This window comes from Nycticebus coucang, chromosome 8 (genome assembly GCF_027406575.1).
Source record: "Nycticebus coucang isolate mNycCou1 chromosome 8, mNycCou1.pri, whole genome shotgun sequence".
NCBI lineage: Eukaryota > Metazoa > Chordata > Mammalia > Primates > Lorisidae > Nycticebus > Nycticebus coucang.
This window is the reverse complement of record NC_069787.1, coordinates 94,134,999-94,150,281: the sequence shown is the minus strand read 5'-3', so window position 1 is coordinate 94,150,281 and position 15,283 is coordinate 94,134,999. Positions and strand designations below refer to the sequence as shown.

At 52.7% G+C, this 15,283-nt stretch overlaps 1 protein-coding gene across 2 annotated transcripts; it reads left to right on the top strand.

The window, feature by feature from the left end:
- The first annotated feature begins 506 nt into the window (after positions 1–506).
- Positions 507–15,263, top strand: LAMB2 (laminin subunit beta 2). 2 transcript variants are annotated; one of them, XM_053599058.1, is made up of 33 exons: positions 507–642; positions 733–794; positions 923–1,095; positions 1,180–1,315; positions 1,397–1,470; positions 1,883–2,071; positions 2,163–2,226; positions 2,459–2,661; positions 2,764–2,884; positions 3,240–3,428; positions 3,629–3,808; positions 3,930–4,042; positions 4,297–4,376; positions 4,468–4,600; positions 4,804–4,962; positions 5,040–5,167; positions 9,953–10,085; positions 10,263–10,455; positions 10,531–10,674; positions 10,902–11,133; positions 11,217–11,380; positions 11,461–11,685; positions 11,769–11,986; positions 12,096–12,192; positions 12,283–12,655; positions 12,753–12,937; positions 13,011–13,252; positions 13,326–13,674; positions 13,998–14,205; positions 14,285–14,426; positions 14,513–14,689; positions 14,781–14,940; positions 15,020–15,263. In XM_053599058.1, exons 2-33 carry the CDS (start codon positions 734–736, stop codon positions 15,154–15,156), a joined length of 5,382 nt encoding a protein of 1,793 aa, XP_053455033.1. In that variant the 5' UTR covers positions 507–642; position 733; the 3' UTR covers positions 15,157–15,263. The 2 variants fall into 2 exon arrangements, with proteins under 2 accessions (XP_053455033.1, XP_053455034.1); XM_053599059.1 differs by lacking the exon at positions 923–1,095 and having other exon boundaries at positions 601–642.
- The last annotated feature ends 20 nt before the right edge of the window (positions 15,264–15,283 follow it).

Below are 15,283 nucleotides of genomic sequence, written 5' to 3'. Positions count from 1 at the left end.
GTTGTGCCACTGTGCCTGGGGCTTCAGAGGACTTCCCCATCTCTCCTCCATCCGCATCCTGTCATGTTCCTAGAGCTGTTCTAAAGCTCCCCAGAGCTCTGAATAGAAGAGTCTGGGGCTCCTGCTTGTGCCCTCCTGCTTCCCTGCTGATGCTGGAGCTCTGGGGTTGAATAGCTGAGATGACAGTGTTTTCTATGGCATCTATGACACCAGGGGAAAAGGCTATAGGCTCCTAGGCCCAGCATTGGATATCCCAATGATCAAATCCTCTTACTGTTTCCTGCCATCCCTCCAACTTTGTGGGTTTCCTTCCTGCGATGGTCTTTCTAAAGTACTAAACTCCCTATCTTCCCCTGGCCTCCGTATAGATCTGGATTTGAGGGCATAATTAAGATTTGTGGGTGAGGTGGTAGTGGCCAGTTCCTGGGGTGAGGGTTGTTTCTGGAGGACAGGGGTAGGATCAGGGTGGAGGCTCTCTGCCAGTTATTTAATTCCTGCCCCAAATCTGCTCCATGCTTTCCTTCCTGCCGTGCTTCCCAACTTTGCTCCAAGTTGCTAGACTCTAAGCTGGTGAAGGGACCGCTGGACAGACCTGGGTACAGATTGAGGGCCTGGAAGGAAACTGGCCAAGGACCTATATGGGTAGAGTCAGCATGGGACCCCAAAAAGGGGTGGGGAGGCTTAGGCCCCAGACCCTTTATTTTTCTTCATCTCTGTTTCCTTCCTTTTCAGGATGGAGCAAGGGAGGGGACAGCCTGTGCTCTGGGAACTTCAACTGGGCCTACTGCTGAGTGGTAAGCAGGCCTGGTGAGGGTTGGGGTTAGGGATGTAATGGCAGGGGCTGGGGTAACTGCCTCTGGAGCACATGGGTGGGACTACCAGATAAGGAGCTCAGCAGAACTGGCTAACCCACTGTCTCCAGTGCTGCCCACCACACTGGCCCATGCCCTGGCCCCTGATGTGCCCAGCTGTTCAAGGGGAAGCTGCTACCCAGCCACAGGTGACTTGCTGGTGGGCCGTGCTGACAGACTGACTGCCTCATCCACCTGTGGCTTGCACATCCCCCAGCCCTACTGCATCGTCAGTCACCTGCAGGTGTGGCTGGGGACAAGGAGGGAGGCCAGTCAGGGTAGGGCTGGCACTGCCCAAGGCCCTAATTCTAACCCCTACTCAACCCAGGACGAAAAGAAGTGCTTCTTGTGTGACTCCCGACACCCCTTCTCTGCTCAAGACAACCCACACAGCCATCGCATTGAGAATGTAGTTACCAGCTTTGCGCCACAGCGCCGGACAGCCTGGTGGCAGTCAGAGAATGGTAAGGCCATAGATAGGACATCAAGTGAGCAGGGCTGTCCACCAGTAGCCTCGAGTCTTTGACTTCTGATTCCTGTCCCAGGTATCTCTGAGGTAACCATCCAGCTGGATCTGGAGGCTGAGTTCCATTTCACCCATCTCATTATGACCTTTAAGGTGCCTGCATGTCTGGGAGTCTACCCGAATTACCCTGCTTGGTTCCCCATTACCCCTGGACAGAGCTCTAGCTGATTGATCCAGGCTCCCTGAGCTCATATGTTGTTCTCTGGCTTCATGAAAGCCTCCTTTGTCCTTTCAACCTTCCACTGCCTTATACTTCCAGGCCTTTGCACATCCCCTTTTGTTGCTTCAGTCCTAGGCTGGGTCACATGCTGTCCCTTGGGCCCCATAACCTCCAAGCCCTCCCTATACCTCCCCATTGGAAGTGGCTACTCTTGCTGGTCATTGTCTGACTTCCACCAGTAGCTCCCAACTTTTGGTGAAATTCTTGAGAGTTGAGCAGGGCTCTTAAAGGCCTTGAGCTAGGCTTGTATCTGGTGCCTGCTCATCAGCCATGCCCCTCACCCAGACATTTCGCCCTGCTGCCATGCTGGTGGAGCGTTCAGCGGACTTTGGCCGCACCTGGCACGTGTACCGATATTTCTCCTACGACTGTGGGGCTGACTTCCCAGGAGTCCCACTGGCCCCCCCACGGCACTGGGATGACATAGTCTGTGAATCTCGCTACTCAGAGATCGAGCCATCCACTGAAGGCGAGGTGAGGGCTGGGATCTGGGCTGGGGTCTGAAAGAGGGGAAGATGGGTCTGAGGCAAGGTGCAGTGTCTCAATGGATTCTCTGCCCCTACAGGTCATTTATCGTGTTCTGGACCCTGCCATCCCTATCCCAGACCCCTACAGCTCTCGGATTCAGAGTGAGTGCTCCACCCTTTGAGCTTGGCACAGTCTCAGTGTCCGGCTGGGGACTATTTGGGGCCTCAGTAACTATTTTGGGTTCTTCCTAGGGCAGGTGCCAAGCCCAGTTTAGCTCGGGTGGCAGTAGACAGGAGGTCTGTAAAGGTGACCTTGGCAGCTGTAACCCCTGGGTGGGCATGGGGCAGCAAGGGCCTGCCTGACCAGTTGGCTCCAACCCTACCCTCAACTCAGACTTGTTGAAGATCACTAACCTACGGGTGAACCTGACTCGACTACACACCCTGGGAGACAACCTGCTTGACCCACGGCGGGAGATCCGAGAGAAGTATTATTATGCCCTCTATGAGTTGGTTGTACGTGGCAATTGCTTCTGCTATGGACATGCCTCACAGTGTGCACCTGCTCCAGGGGCACCAGCCCATGCTGAGGGCATGGTAAGGGGCTTTGGATAGCTAGGATAGCGCACGCTATCCCAGGGTCAGGCAGTGGTAGTCAGGGCTGAGCAGTGCTAATAACCTACCTGTCCACCTCCATAGGTGCATGGAGCCTGTATCTGCAAACACAACACTCGTGGCCTCAACTGTGAGCAGTGTCAGGATTTCTATCATGACCTGCCCTGGCATCCAGCTGAGGATGGCCACAGTCATGCCTGTAGGAGTGAGTGAGACTTCAGCCCCCATGACTCCGGAACTCTGCAGTCTGACTATGTCCTGGGTGGAACTTAGAGCTGGGAGTCAAGCCTAGACTATGTCCAAAGGATATCCAGGCCTTGATGACCCTGGGGAGCCCATCAATACTCCTCTACCATCTTCTCTGAGTTGGGGCCCAGGATAATACTGAGCCCTGGAAGTCCCTGAACCTGTACCTGCACATTCTGGTTTGTGTCAGGGATCTAAGGTATTACTAGGGCCCTCCACACACCTTACCCTCAGGAACACACCAGGGCCCTCTACACACCTTACCTTCAGGATCTGATCTCTCAAGTGGTTTTTGCCTTGCCCTTCTTCTACAGAGTGTGAGTGCCATGGGCACACCCACAACTGCTACTTCGACATGGCCATATACCTGGCTTCTGGCAATGTGAGTGGAGGTGTGTGTGATGGATGTCAACACAACACAGCTGGGCACCACTGTGAACTCTGCCGGCCCTTCTTCTACCGAGACCCAACCAAGGACCTGCGGGACCCAGCTGTGTGCCGCCGTGAGGCTGGGATAGAGCATGGTGGAGGGAAAGCTGAGCATAGGGCAGGAACCTGGGAGCCAGACTTCTGTCCAAATTGTAGGAAATTGGGATAAGGAGCTTAGGGTGGGACCAGACCAAGGATATGGGGTGGGGCTGAGGAAAGGACTGATGCTGGGCTAATTGGGATAGGGTAACCCTATACCTCTTTTTGCCCTTAGCTTGTGATTGTGACCCCATGGGTTCCAAAGATGGTGGTCGCTGTGATTCCCACGATGACCCTGCACTGGGTCTGGTCTCAGGCCAGTGTCGCTGCAAAGAAAATGTGGTGGGAAGTCGTTGCCAGCAATGCCGTGATGGTTTCTTTGGACTCAGTGCCAGTGACCCTCTAGGCTGCCAGCGTATGTGTCTCCTGCTCTAACTCCTATGTTGACCTTTAACCCCTGACCTCTTATTCCTGACTCAACTGAACCTAAGCACTGCCAGAGCTCCCAAAAATACTGATGGACTCCTTCCCTGCAGGTTGTCAGTGTAATACACGAGGCATAGTACCTGGGCATACCCCTTGTGACTCCAAGGATGGAACATGTTTCTGCAAACGTTTAGTAACTGGACATGGCTGCAACCACTGTCTGGTGAGACTAGAGGGAGCTAGAGTTCTGGGGTCAAAATTTGTCCTCAGAGCACCAGACTGGGGTGGTGGGGGTATGTGATGTCCATGCCCCACTGTGTGGGTGCTGAGAGCTTAGAGAACCCTCAGGTCCAGGAGGCCAAGGGTGTGGAATCCATGTTTTTACAAAGGGGTGGCAGAGACTGAAATATGTGGTTGGATTCCCTGCTGGGTGGCAGGAGGGTCTGCTTCTGGCTCCCAGCAATTCTTTTCCCCCAGCCTGGCCACTGGGGCCTGAGCCATGACCTGCTTGGCTGCCGCCCCTGTGACTGCGACGTGGGTGGTGCCTTGGATCCCCAGTGAGTGCTATAAAGGGGGCCTGGGAAGGGTTGGGGAAAGATTCTGGGCAGGAGAGGGCATTCTTCTTGAACAGCCACAGTGTCCCCCCAGGTGTGATGAGGCCACAGGTCAGTGTCACTGCCGCCAGCACATGGTTGGGCGACGCTGTGAGCAGGTCCAGCCTGGCTACTTCCGGCCCTTCCTAGACCACCTAACTTGGGAGGCTGAGGATGTTCATGGGCAGGTGAGGGGTGCAGCAGTAAAGAGAGTTGTATAGGTGGGACTATGACTGGAGACATTGATTATGGCCAGTACCTTGTGGGAGTTGGGGAGCAATTAACTAGCCTTGAGTGAGGACTTGACAGAAGAAATGGATTTGGGGCTGTCTGTGATAGAGGTAGTAAGTACCTCATCTGAGTCTCCATCCCTGGCTTCATTATCTCCCAGGTGCTTGAGGTGGTGGAGCGCCTGGTGACCAACTGGGAGACTCCACTGTGGACTGGCACAGGCTTTGTGCGGCTGCAGGAAGATCAGATGCTAGAGTTCCTGGTGGCCTCTGTGCCAAGAGCCATGGACTACGACCTGCTGCTGCGCTTAGAGCCCCAGGTTAGACCCTGTGACATCTGACCTGGAGCTGAACCTCTGGATGTGGGAGCATCTCTTCCATTATCCCATTTTTGCAGGTCCCTGAGCAATGGGCAGAGATGAAATTGACTGTGCAGCGTCCAGGGCCTGTGCCTTCCCATAGCCCATGTGGGCATGTGCTGCCTAACGACGACCACATCCAAGGGACTCTGCAACCAAATACCAGGTGAGAGCACTGATGGTAGCACCCACAACGTTTGGGATTTGTGGGGCCAATCCTAAGCTATCTCTGGGGCAGTTGGAAGACCCCACAGCTCATTCATCTATTCCTTCCTTCAAATACCTCCTCTTGAGTGCTGTTTGCCTGGCCCTGTTGGGCATGACCCCAAGTCATAAGGCCAATGTAGGGATTAATGGGAAATCATCCATTGTCACTATAGGGAGGGCCCGTGGTGATAGTGGTGGGGTGTGGCATCAGAGCACTCTAAGCAGGTATGTGACTGTTCTGATTAATGTTTTATTACATTTAGGGTAATGTTTATTTTATCTATCTTTTGCATCACTTCTTTTTAAAGGTTTGGTCATGTAAAATATTCAAAAATAAAATAGAGAGAATACTATAATGAACTTGGCTGTACCCATTATAGACATTTTGCCAACTATGACTTGTGTTTTGTTTTTTTTGAGACAGAGTCTCAAGCCGTTGCCCTGGGTAAAGTGCCGTGGTGTCACAGTTCACAGCAACCTCAAACTCTTGGGCTTAAGCGATTCTCTTGCCTCAGCCTCCCAAGTAGGTGGGACTACAGGCACCGACCACAACACCCGACTATTTTTGTTGTTGCAGTGGTCATAGTTTTAGCAGGCCCGGGGCGGGCCTTGGTGGCTTTGAACCTGCCACCCTTGGTATATGTGGCTGGCGCCCTACCCACTAAGCAATGGGCGTCGCCACATGACTTGTGTTTAGCAAAGATTCCTCTAGTTGCTGAGTGGAGAATAGACTTAAGTAGCCATGATGGAAGCTGGAAGATCTTCTAGAGCAGTGTTTTTCAGCCTTTTTTTTTTTTTTTTTAATCTCAGGACACACTCAAACCTATAGCTAAACTTCTGTGCACACGAAATTATGTAATCAAAAAGAGGAGTAAAAAAAAGAATATACTTACTATGCTTTGAACTTCTTTTGAAAATAATTTAATTAATGATATTTATTTATTTATTTATTTATTTTTACAGTTTTGGCCGGGGCTGGGCTTGAACCCACCACCCTTGGTATATGGGGCCAGTGCCTTACTCCTTGAGCCACAGATGCCGTCCTATATATTTATATTTTTGAGACAGAGTCTAACTAGAGTGCAATGGCATCACAGCTCACAGCAATCTCAAACTCTCGGGCCCAAGCATTTCTCTTGCCCCAGCCTCCCAAGTAGCTGGGACTATAGGCGCCTGCCATGATGCCTGGCTAATTTTTGGTTGCAATTGTCGTTGTTTAGCTGGCCTGGGCTGGGCTTGAACCCGCCACCTTTGGTGTATGTGGCCGGAGCCCTACTCGCTGAGCTATGGGCGCTGAGCCATAATTAATGATCTTTAAAAAAAAATTTTTTTTTTTTTTTTAGATACAGTCTCACTTCATCACCCTCAGTAGAGTGCTGTGACATCACAGCTCACAGCAACCTCAAACTCTTGGGCTCAAGTGGTTCTCCTGTCTTAACCTCCCAAGTAGCTAGAATTATAGGTGCTCCCCACAACACCTGGCTATTTTTAGAGACAGTGTCTCACTCTTTCTCAGACTGGTCTTGAACCTGTTAGCTCAGGCAATCCACCTGCCTTGGCCTCCCAGAGTGCTGGGATTACAGGAGTGAGCCACCATGCCCTGCCTTATCTTTAAAAGTTTTTGAGGCTGGTGACACCTGTAGCTCAGTCGGTAGGGCACTGGCCACATACACCGAGGCTGACGGGTTTGAACCTGCCCGGGCCTGCTAAACAACGACAACTGCAACAAAAAATAGCCGGGCATTGTGGTGGGCGCCTGTAGTCCTGGATACTTGGGAGGCTGAGGCAAGAGAAATCTCTTAAGCCCAAGAGTTTGAAGTTGCTGTGAGTTGGGATGCTACAGCACTCTACCCAGGGCGACAGCTTAAGACTCTGTCTCAAAAAAACAAACAAAAAAATTTTTTGAGGCACACCTAACATCCTCTCATGGCAAACCAGTTGAAAATCACTGTTCTAGAGGTAACTGAGTTGGCTGAATGATAGTGTGTTGGATAGCAAAATAGCAGAAGAAATGGTGAGAAAAGAGAAGTTTCCAGAGGGTTCTAGCTGCAGAGGTGATGGCTTAGACATATGGCCAAAGGACAGAAGATAGAAAGATGACTGTAGGGGGTGGTGCCTATGGCTCACTGGGTAGGGTGCCAGCCCCATACACCAAGAGTGGCAGGTTCGAACCTGCCTTGGACAGCTAAAACACCAGTGGCAACTGCAACAAAAATAGCCGGGTGTTGTGGCAGGTGCCTGTAGTCCCAGCAACTTGGGAGGCTGAGGCAAGAGAATCACCCTAACCCAAGAACTGGAGGTTGCTGTGAGCTGTGACGCCTTAGCACTCTACCAAGGGTGACAAAGTAAAACTCTATCTCTAAAAAAAAAAAAAAAAAAAGAAACAGAAAGATGACTCTAGGATTTTTAACCTGGGTATCTGAATGAGGGTGGAGCTCTTTAATGATATGGAGACATAGACATAGGGAGGAGCAGTGCTTAGATGTTTAGACATGGGGGAAGGCCAGTTAGTTGTTGGTTTTCTATGTCTGAAGTTACTGAGAGGAGTCAACTGGAGATATAAATGTCTTTTCTTTTCTTTTTTTTTGAAACAGAGTCTCATTTTGTCGCCCTTGGTAGAATGCTGTGGCATCACGGTTTACAACAACCTCCAACTCTTGAGCTTAAGCGATTCTCTTGCCTCAGGCTCCCAAGTAGCTGGGACTATAGGCACCCATTACAATGCCCAGATATTTTTTGTTGCAGTTGTCCTTGTTTAGCTGGCGTGGGCCGAGTTTGAACTTGCCGCCCTTGGTATATGTGGCTGGTGCCATAACCACTGTACTATGGGCGCTAAGCTGCAGTTGTCATTGTTGTTTAGCAGGCCCAAGCAGGACTTGAACCCAACAGCTTCAGTGTATGTGGCCGTTGCCCTACTTACTGAGCTACAGGTGCCAAGCCTCTTTTTTTTTTTTGAGACAGAATCTCATTCTGTTGCCCAGGCTAGAGTGCTGTGGTGTCAGCCTAGCTTATAGCAACCTCAAACTTTTGGGTTCAAGGGATCCTCCTGCCTCAGCCTCCTGAGCAGCTGGGATGACAAGTGCTCACCACAATGCCTAGCTAATTTTTTCTATTTTTTTTAGAGACAGAGTCTCATTTTGTCACCCTTGGCAGAGTGCTATGGCGTCACAGCTCATAGAAACCTCTAGCTCTTGGGCTTAGGCGAGTCTCTTGCCTCAGCCTCCTGAAAAGCTGGGACTATAGGCGCCTGCCACAATGCCCAGCTATTTTTTTGTTGCAGTTTGGCCAGGGCCGGATTCAAACCTGCCACCCTCGGTATATGGGGCCAGTGCCCTACTCACTGAGCCACAGGCGCTGCCCAATTTTTTCTATTTTTGGTTGAGATAGAGTCTTGCTTTTGCTCAGGCTGACCTTGAATGCCTGAGCTCAAGAGATCCTCCTGCCTAGAGTGCTAGGATTATTGCACCTGGCCTGGAGATATAAATTTGGGACTCATTACTAAAGAGTGACCAGATAAAGAAATGAGAACCAGAACCAGGTTTTGGGGGGTACTTTAGTGTTAGATGCCAGAGAAGAAGCAGGAACTAGGGGACTGGAAGTTGAGGGGAACTAGGAACGTGGGTCTAGTCTAGAAGCTAAGAGAAAAGAGTGTCTGCAGAAGGATGGCACATGTTTCTAATTTTACATGCTGCTCTACACTTGGTAAGAATAGAAAAACTGTGTGCAGTGGCATACGCCTGTAATCCTAGCACTCTGGGAGGCTGGGGCAGGTGGATTGCATGAGCTCAGGAGTTCGAGACCAGCCTGAGCAAGAGCAATACCCTGTGTCTACTAAAAATGGAAAAATTAGCCAAGTGTTGTGGCAGGTGCCTGTAGTCTTAGCTACTTGGGAGCCTGAGGCAAGAGGATTGCTTAAGCCAGAGGTTCTCAACCTGTGGGTCACAACCCACAGAAACTGTATTAAAGGACTGTGGCATTAGGAAGGTTGAGAACTACTGGCTCAAGCCCAAGAGTTTGAGGTTGCTGTTAGCTATGATGATGCCACAGCCTTCTCTCCAGGGCAAGAGAGTGAGACTGTGTCTCAAAAAAAAAAAAAAAGAAAAAGAAGAGAATAGAATAGAATAGAGAAGCGGTTTCTGTGTATGTCTGCTGCATGGAGGTCCTTGGTAACCTTGGCACAGGATGGGGCAAATGTTCCACTGGAGTGGGATGCTAGAGTGGAGGCACTGACTACAGTGGTCTCTTTTGAAAAATGTGTTGAGCAGGAAAGCAAAGATGAGGGCATCTAGAGGAAGACTTGAGGGATTGAAGGACGATTTTTGGGAAAGGGTGAAAGAAACTGAGTGTGGTTTTGCAGGTTGATAGAAGTGACTTAGGAAACAGAGAGAAAGAGAAAGAGGAAGTGACAGTCCTAGTGAAGAGCAGGTTGTAGGCTGAAGTGTGAAGAGATTATTGAGGAAAAATGGCAAGTTCTTGTACCAGGGAAATGCTGTGGGGTTGCCAGGTTTTATGTTTCCAGTGAGACTGATCTATACAAATGTATGATTCCAGCAAGCCCTGTTTATTGGAATCTTTTGTACAGATTCTCTGTTAGGGTTCCCAGCTGTTTCTTGACCTGGCCTAGCCCAGTCCAGCCCAGCCCACCCCAGTTTAGTTGCTATGAGTGAGATACGAGAAGCCCAGATGATGAGTATGGGGACCTTGAGTGACCCCCACACCCATACCTGTCCTCACTTGAACCCAGGTACTTGGTGTTTCCCAGTCCTGTCTGTTTTGAGCCTGGCATCTCCTACAAGCTACATCTGAAGCTAGTGCGAATAGGGGGAAGTGCTCAGCCTGAGACCCTTTACTCTGGACCTGGCCTGCTAATTGACTCGGTGAACAATTCCCTCTCACTCATACCAACCAAGATGGCAGGGCACGTGGAGGTGGGGCTAGGGTGGTAGTGGAGGGGTCTGTGACTGAAGAGGCAGACTCATGGCTGGGTTAAGTGCTCTGTCTGTGCCAATGTGGTCCTGGGTCTGAATTGTACTCTTCTTTGCTCATCCCTTCAGCTAGTGCTTCTGCCCCATGTCCTGGTGCTAGGGATGTTTAGTGGGGGTGATGCTGCTTCCCTGGAGCGCCGTGCTACCTTTGAGCGCTACCGCTGTCATGAAGAGGGTCTAGTGCCCAGCAAGAACCCTCCCTCTGAGACCTGTGCTCCCCTCCTCATCAGTCTGTCCACCCTGATCTACAATGGTGCCTTGCGTGAGTGTCTGTGATGTGGATTGGTGGGGCAGAGGTGGGAGCCCAGCCTGACTTGAACTTACTCCCCTCACACAGCTTGTCAGTGCAACCCTCAAGGCTCACTGAGTTCTGAGTGCAACCTCCATGGTGGTCAGTGCCTATGCAAACCTGGAGTAGTTGGGCGCCATTGTGATCTCTGTGTCCCTGGCTACTACGGCTTTGGCCCCACAGGTTGTCAAGGTACTTTTCTGCCCCTTGTTCCCTCCTGTTCTTTTCTCTCCTTTCCACTACTCTTCTCCCTCTGCCCTCTGTTCTTCCTTCTTCTTTCCTTTAACTCAGCCTTGGACCCCACATTCTCAACCCTTTGTCCCTTGCAGTTCTCTTTTATTCCCTGACCTTCCTACCCTGAGCTCACCCAGACTTCCCTCAGCCGCCCTCCCCTGGCTTAGCCTCTGCCCTGCCCCCAGCCTGCCAGTGTAGCCCTGAGGGGGCACTCAGTGGCCTGTGTGAAGGAGCCAGTGGACAATGTTCCTGCCGAACTGGTGCCTTTGGGCTTCGCTGTGACCGCTGCCAGCGTGGACAGTGGGGATTCCCTAGCTGCCAGCCATGTGTCTGCAATGGGCATGCAGATGAGTGTGATACTCACACAGGCGCTTGCCTGGGCTGCCGTGATCACACAGGGGGTGAGCACTGTGAAAGGTAAGCCTGGAGCAGCTAGGATTGGGCCAGTGGGTGGGCAGGTTGCTCAGGGACAACACATCTCTTCCTTCCCCTCTCTGCAGGTGTATTGCTGGTTTCTATGGGGACCCACGACTGCCCTATGGGGGCCAATGCCGGCCCTGCCCCTGCCCGGAAGGCCCTGGGAGCCAACGGCACTTTGCTACTTCTTGCCACCGGGATGAGTACTCACAGCAGATTGTGTGCCACTGCCAGACAGGCCACACAGGTGAGTGGATGGAGGCAGGCATGGGACCAGGGTGAGGTGGCTAGGGCAAGCACTCATGGCTTCCCCTTGACTGTGGGCAGGGCTTCGATGTGAAGCTTGTGCCCCTGGGCACTTTGGACAGCCATCAAGGCCAGGTGGCCAGTGCCAACCATGTGAGTGCAGTGGAAACATTGACCCCATGGACCCTGATGCTTGTGATCCTCACACGGGGCAATGCCTGCGCTGTTTATACCACACTGAGGGGCCACACTGTGCCCACTGCAAGCCTGGCTTCCATGGGCAGGCTGCCCATCAGAGCTGTCACCGTGAGTATGCAAATGGATGGCTGGGGGTGGGGCCCTGCTGCTTGGGCTCTCCTTGACTACTGTGCTCATCTTGGCTGACACAGGCTGTACCTGCAACCTGCTTGGCACAAATCCCCAACAGTGCCCATCTGCTGATTGGTGCCATTGTGACCCAAGCAGTGGGCAGTGCCCATGCCTTCCCAACGTCCAGGGCTCTAGTTGTGACCACTGTGCCCCCAACTTCTGGAACCTTACCAGTGGCCATGGTTGCCAGCCTTGTGCCTGCCACCCGAGCCGGGCTAGAGGCCCTACTTGCAATGAGGTATGGGACCCTACTGCTGATCCATGGGTAGATAGAGCTAACTGTCTGCTTTGTCTTAAGGGCTTAGCCTCTGGTAGAGGCTCTAACTCATGCCCTGTTCCTCCCCTAGTTCACAGGGCAATGTCACTGCCGTGCTGGCTTTGGTGGGCGGACCTGTGCTGAGTGTCAAGAACTCCACTGGGGAGACCCTGGTTTGCAGTGTCGTGGTGAGGGGGTCAGGGGGTCCCAGGGTGGATGGAAGACTTCCCAGGATGTCCCATGGGAGTCCTAACTCCATGGTCTGTCCTTTCCTATAGTCTGTGACTGTGACCCTCATGGAATAGACACACCTCAGTGTCACCGCTCCACGGGTCACTGTAGCTGCCGCCCAGGTGTGTCTGGTGTGCGTTGTGACCAATGTGCCCGTGGCTTCTCAGGAGTCTTTCCTGCCTGTCATTCCTGCCATGCGTGCTTTGGGGATTGGGACCGCGTGGTACAGGACTTGGCTATCCGTACACGGCGCCTGGAGAAGCAGGTGCAAGAGCTGCAGCAGACTGGTGTGCTGGGTGCCTTTGAGAGCAGCTTCTGGAACATGCAGGAGAAACTGGGCACAGTCCAGGGCATTGTGGGTGCCCGCAACGCCTCAGCTACCTCCACTGCACAACTTGTGGAGGCCACAGAGGAGCTGCGGTGCGGATGGGCCTGAGAACATATGGTGGGATTGGGCAAAGTCCTAGTGGATCAGGGCTGAAGCCTCACTAAACACTCCTGTCCCCCACCTGTGCAGGCATGAAATTGGGGAGGCAACTGAGTACCTGACTCAGCTCGAGGCACAGCTCACAGATGTGCAGGATGAGAACTTCAATGCCAACCATGCACTAAGTGGTCTGGAACGAGATGGGCTTGCACTTAATCTTACGCTGCGGCAGCTTGACCAGCATCTTGACCTGCTTAAGCATTCAAACTTCTTGGGTGAGTTGTTGGCCAACTGAACAAGTGGACCAGGGTCAATCTTCAGCTAACTGCCTGTTTTTGCCTTACTTAGGTGCCTATGACAGCATCTGCCATGCTCATAGCCAGTCTGCAGAGGCGGAACATCATGCCAACACCTCAGCCCTAGCAGTGCCTAGCCCTGTGAGCAATTCTGCCAGTATCCGGCATCAGACAGAGGTGCTGATGGATGTCCAGAGGGAGAACTTCAACAGAAAACACATGGCCAACCAGCGGGCACTGGGCGAGCTCTCTGCCCTCACCCTCACCCTGAGCCTGAAAGGCATAAATGAACTGGTAAGGTGCAAGTGTGGGGAGGGACAGGCGGGTGTGGATGTTCCTCTTATGAGCCCTGACTTGTTCTGTGCAGGTATGTGGGGCCCCAGGGGATGCACCTTGTGCTACGAGCCCTTGTGGGGGTGCTGGCTGCCGAGATGAGGATGGGAAGCCCCGCTGTGGGGGCCTCAGCTGCAATGGTGCAGCAGCCACAGCAGACCTAGCCCTGGGCCGAGCACGGCACACACAGGCAGAGCTGCAGCAGGCACTGGCAGAAGGTGGTGGCATCCTCAGCCAAGTGGCTGAGACTCGTCGGCAGGCAGGCGAGGCGCAGAAGAGGGCTCAGGTGGCCCTGGACAAGGCTAATGCTTCCAGGGGACAGGTGGAACAGACCAACCAGGAACTTCGAGAACTTATCCGGAGTGTGAAGGACTTCCTCAATCGTGAGCCTCCCATGTAACCAGGCCATGTGGTTGTTTCCCCCATGTCTATATCTCTCTAGGTTCATATTTGAGCCTTAGGGCCTGCATCGGACTTGTGTTTATGATCCCAATGTCTGGCCCCTGAGTCCTTGCTTACATGTGGTCCCCAGGTCTGTGTCCTTGTGTCTAAGCTACTTATATAGTCCTTGTTCCTGTTGTTACATCATTATGCCTATTAGCAAACCTCAATCCCCATGTACGGATCCTGAATCAATAGCCTAAGTCCATACCCATGCCTATGCTAGGTAATCTGTGTTCTTAAGCCCTTGCCTGTGTCCCCATAGAGGAGGGGGCTGAACCTGATAGTATTGAGATGGTGGCCACCCGGGTGCTAGAGCTCTCCATCCCAGCCTCGCCTGAGCAGATCCAGCAACTGGCAGGTGCGATTGCAGAGCGAGTCCGGAGCTTGGCAGATGTGGATACCATCCTGGCACGTACTGTGGGAGATGTGCGTCGGGCTGAGCAGCTACTGCAGGATGCACAGTGGGCACGGTCTGACATCCCATCCCTAGCCCCTAGCCCTAACATTTGGTCGTGACACCTGCAGGTCCTGATTCACCATTTTTCCCAGGAACCGTGCTGAGGGTGAGAAACAGAAAGCAGAGACAGTACAGGCAGCATTGGAGGAGGCCCAGTGGGCACAAGGTGCTGCCCACGGTGCCATCCAGGGTGCAGTGGCTGACACACAGGACACAGAGGAGACCCTGCACCAGGTGTGGTCTCCCTAGCTAGGACATCAATGGGGAAGGTTATGGGCATGCATCATAGATCTGTGTAACCTCTGGCCTACTCATGGTAGGTACAGGAGAGGATGGCAGGTGCAGAGCAAGCACTGAGTTCTGCAGGTGAGCGGGCTCAGCAATTAGATGCTCTCCTGGAGGCTCTTAAACTGAAACGAGCAGGAAATAGCCTGGCAGCCTCTACAGCTGAAGAAACAGCAGGCAGTGCCCACGGTCGTGCCCGGGAGGCTGAGCAGGTGAGTTCAGGCAGAGACTGCTGGAGGACGTAGTGCTGGAGGCTGGGCCTTCACTGGGATACCTTGCTGACTCTGCCCTCTACATCTGCAGCTGCTGCAGGGCCCACTGGGCGACCAGTACCAGACAGTGAGAGCCCTAGCTGAGCGCAAGGCCCAGGGTGTGCTGGCTGCACAGGCAAGGGCAGAGCAACTACGGGATGAGGCTCGGGACCTGTTAAAGGCAGCTCAAGACAAGCTGCAGCGGCTAAAGGGTGAGGAATGGGGCAGGTGGGTACCAGACACTTGGGACTGTGGGAGTAGGACCCCTAAGCTGAGAAATGCACCTCCTAGAACTGGAGGGCACGTATGAAGAGAATGAGCGGGCACTGGAGGGCAAAGCAGCTCAGCTGGACAGGCTGGAGGCCAGGATGCGCAGCGTGCTTCAAGCCATCAATCTGCAAGTCCAGATCTATAACACCTGCCAGTGACCCCTGCTCAACGCCTATCGCTGTCTCTAGCCCCGCCCCACACGTGTCTGCTATGCATTAAAGAGCTCTTGACCTGGCAGGGCCCCAAATAAACCAGTGTGAATCCCAACTGTGTTGTCTGGTTTCT

Bases quoted from the DNA above. Each gene is read 5' to 3' on its own strand.
- LAMB2 (XM_053599058.1), top strand. From the start codon at position 734: ATGGAGCAAGGGAGGGGACAGCCTGTGCTCTGGGAACTTCAACTGGGC. The intron at 1,316-1,396 runs GTAAGGCCATAG...TTCCTGTCCCAG, and splicing joins CTGGTGGCAGTCAGAGAATG to GTATCTCTGAGGTAACCATC. The intron at 10,675-10,901 runs GTACTTTTCTGC...CCCTGCCCCCAG, and splicing joins TGGCCCCACAGGTTGTCAAG to CCTGCCAGTGTAGCCCTGAG.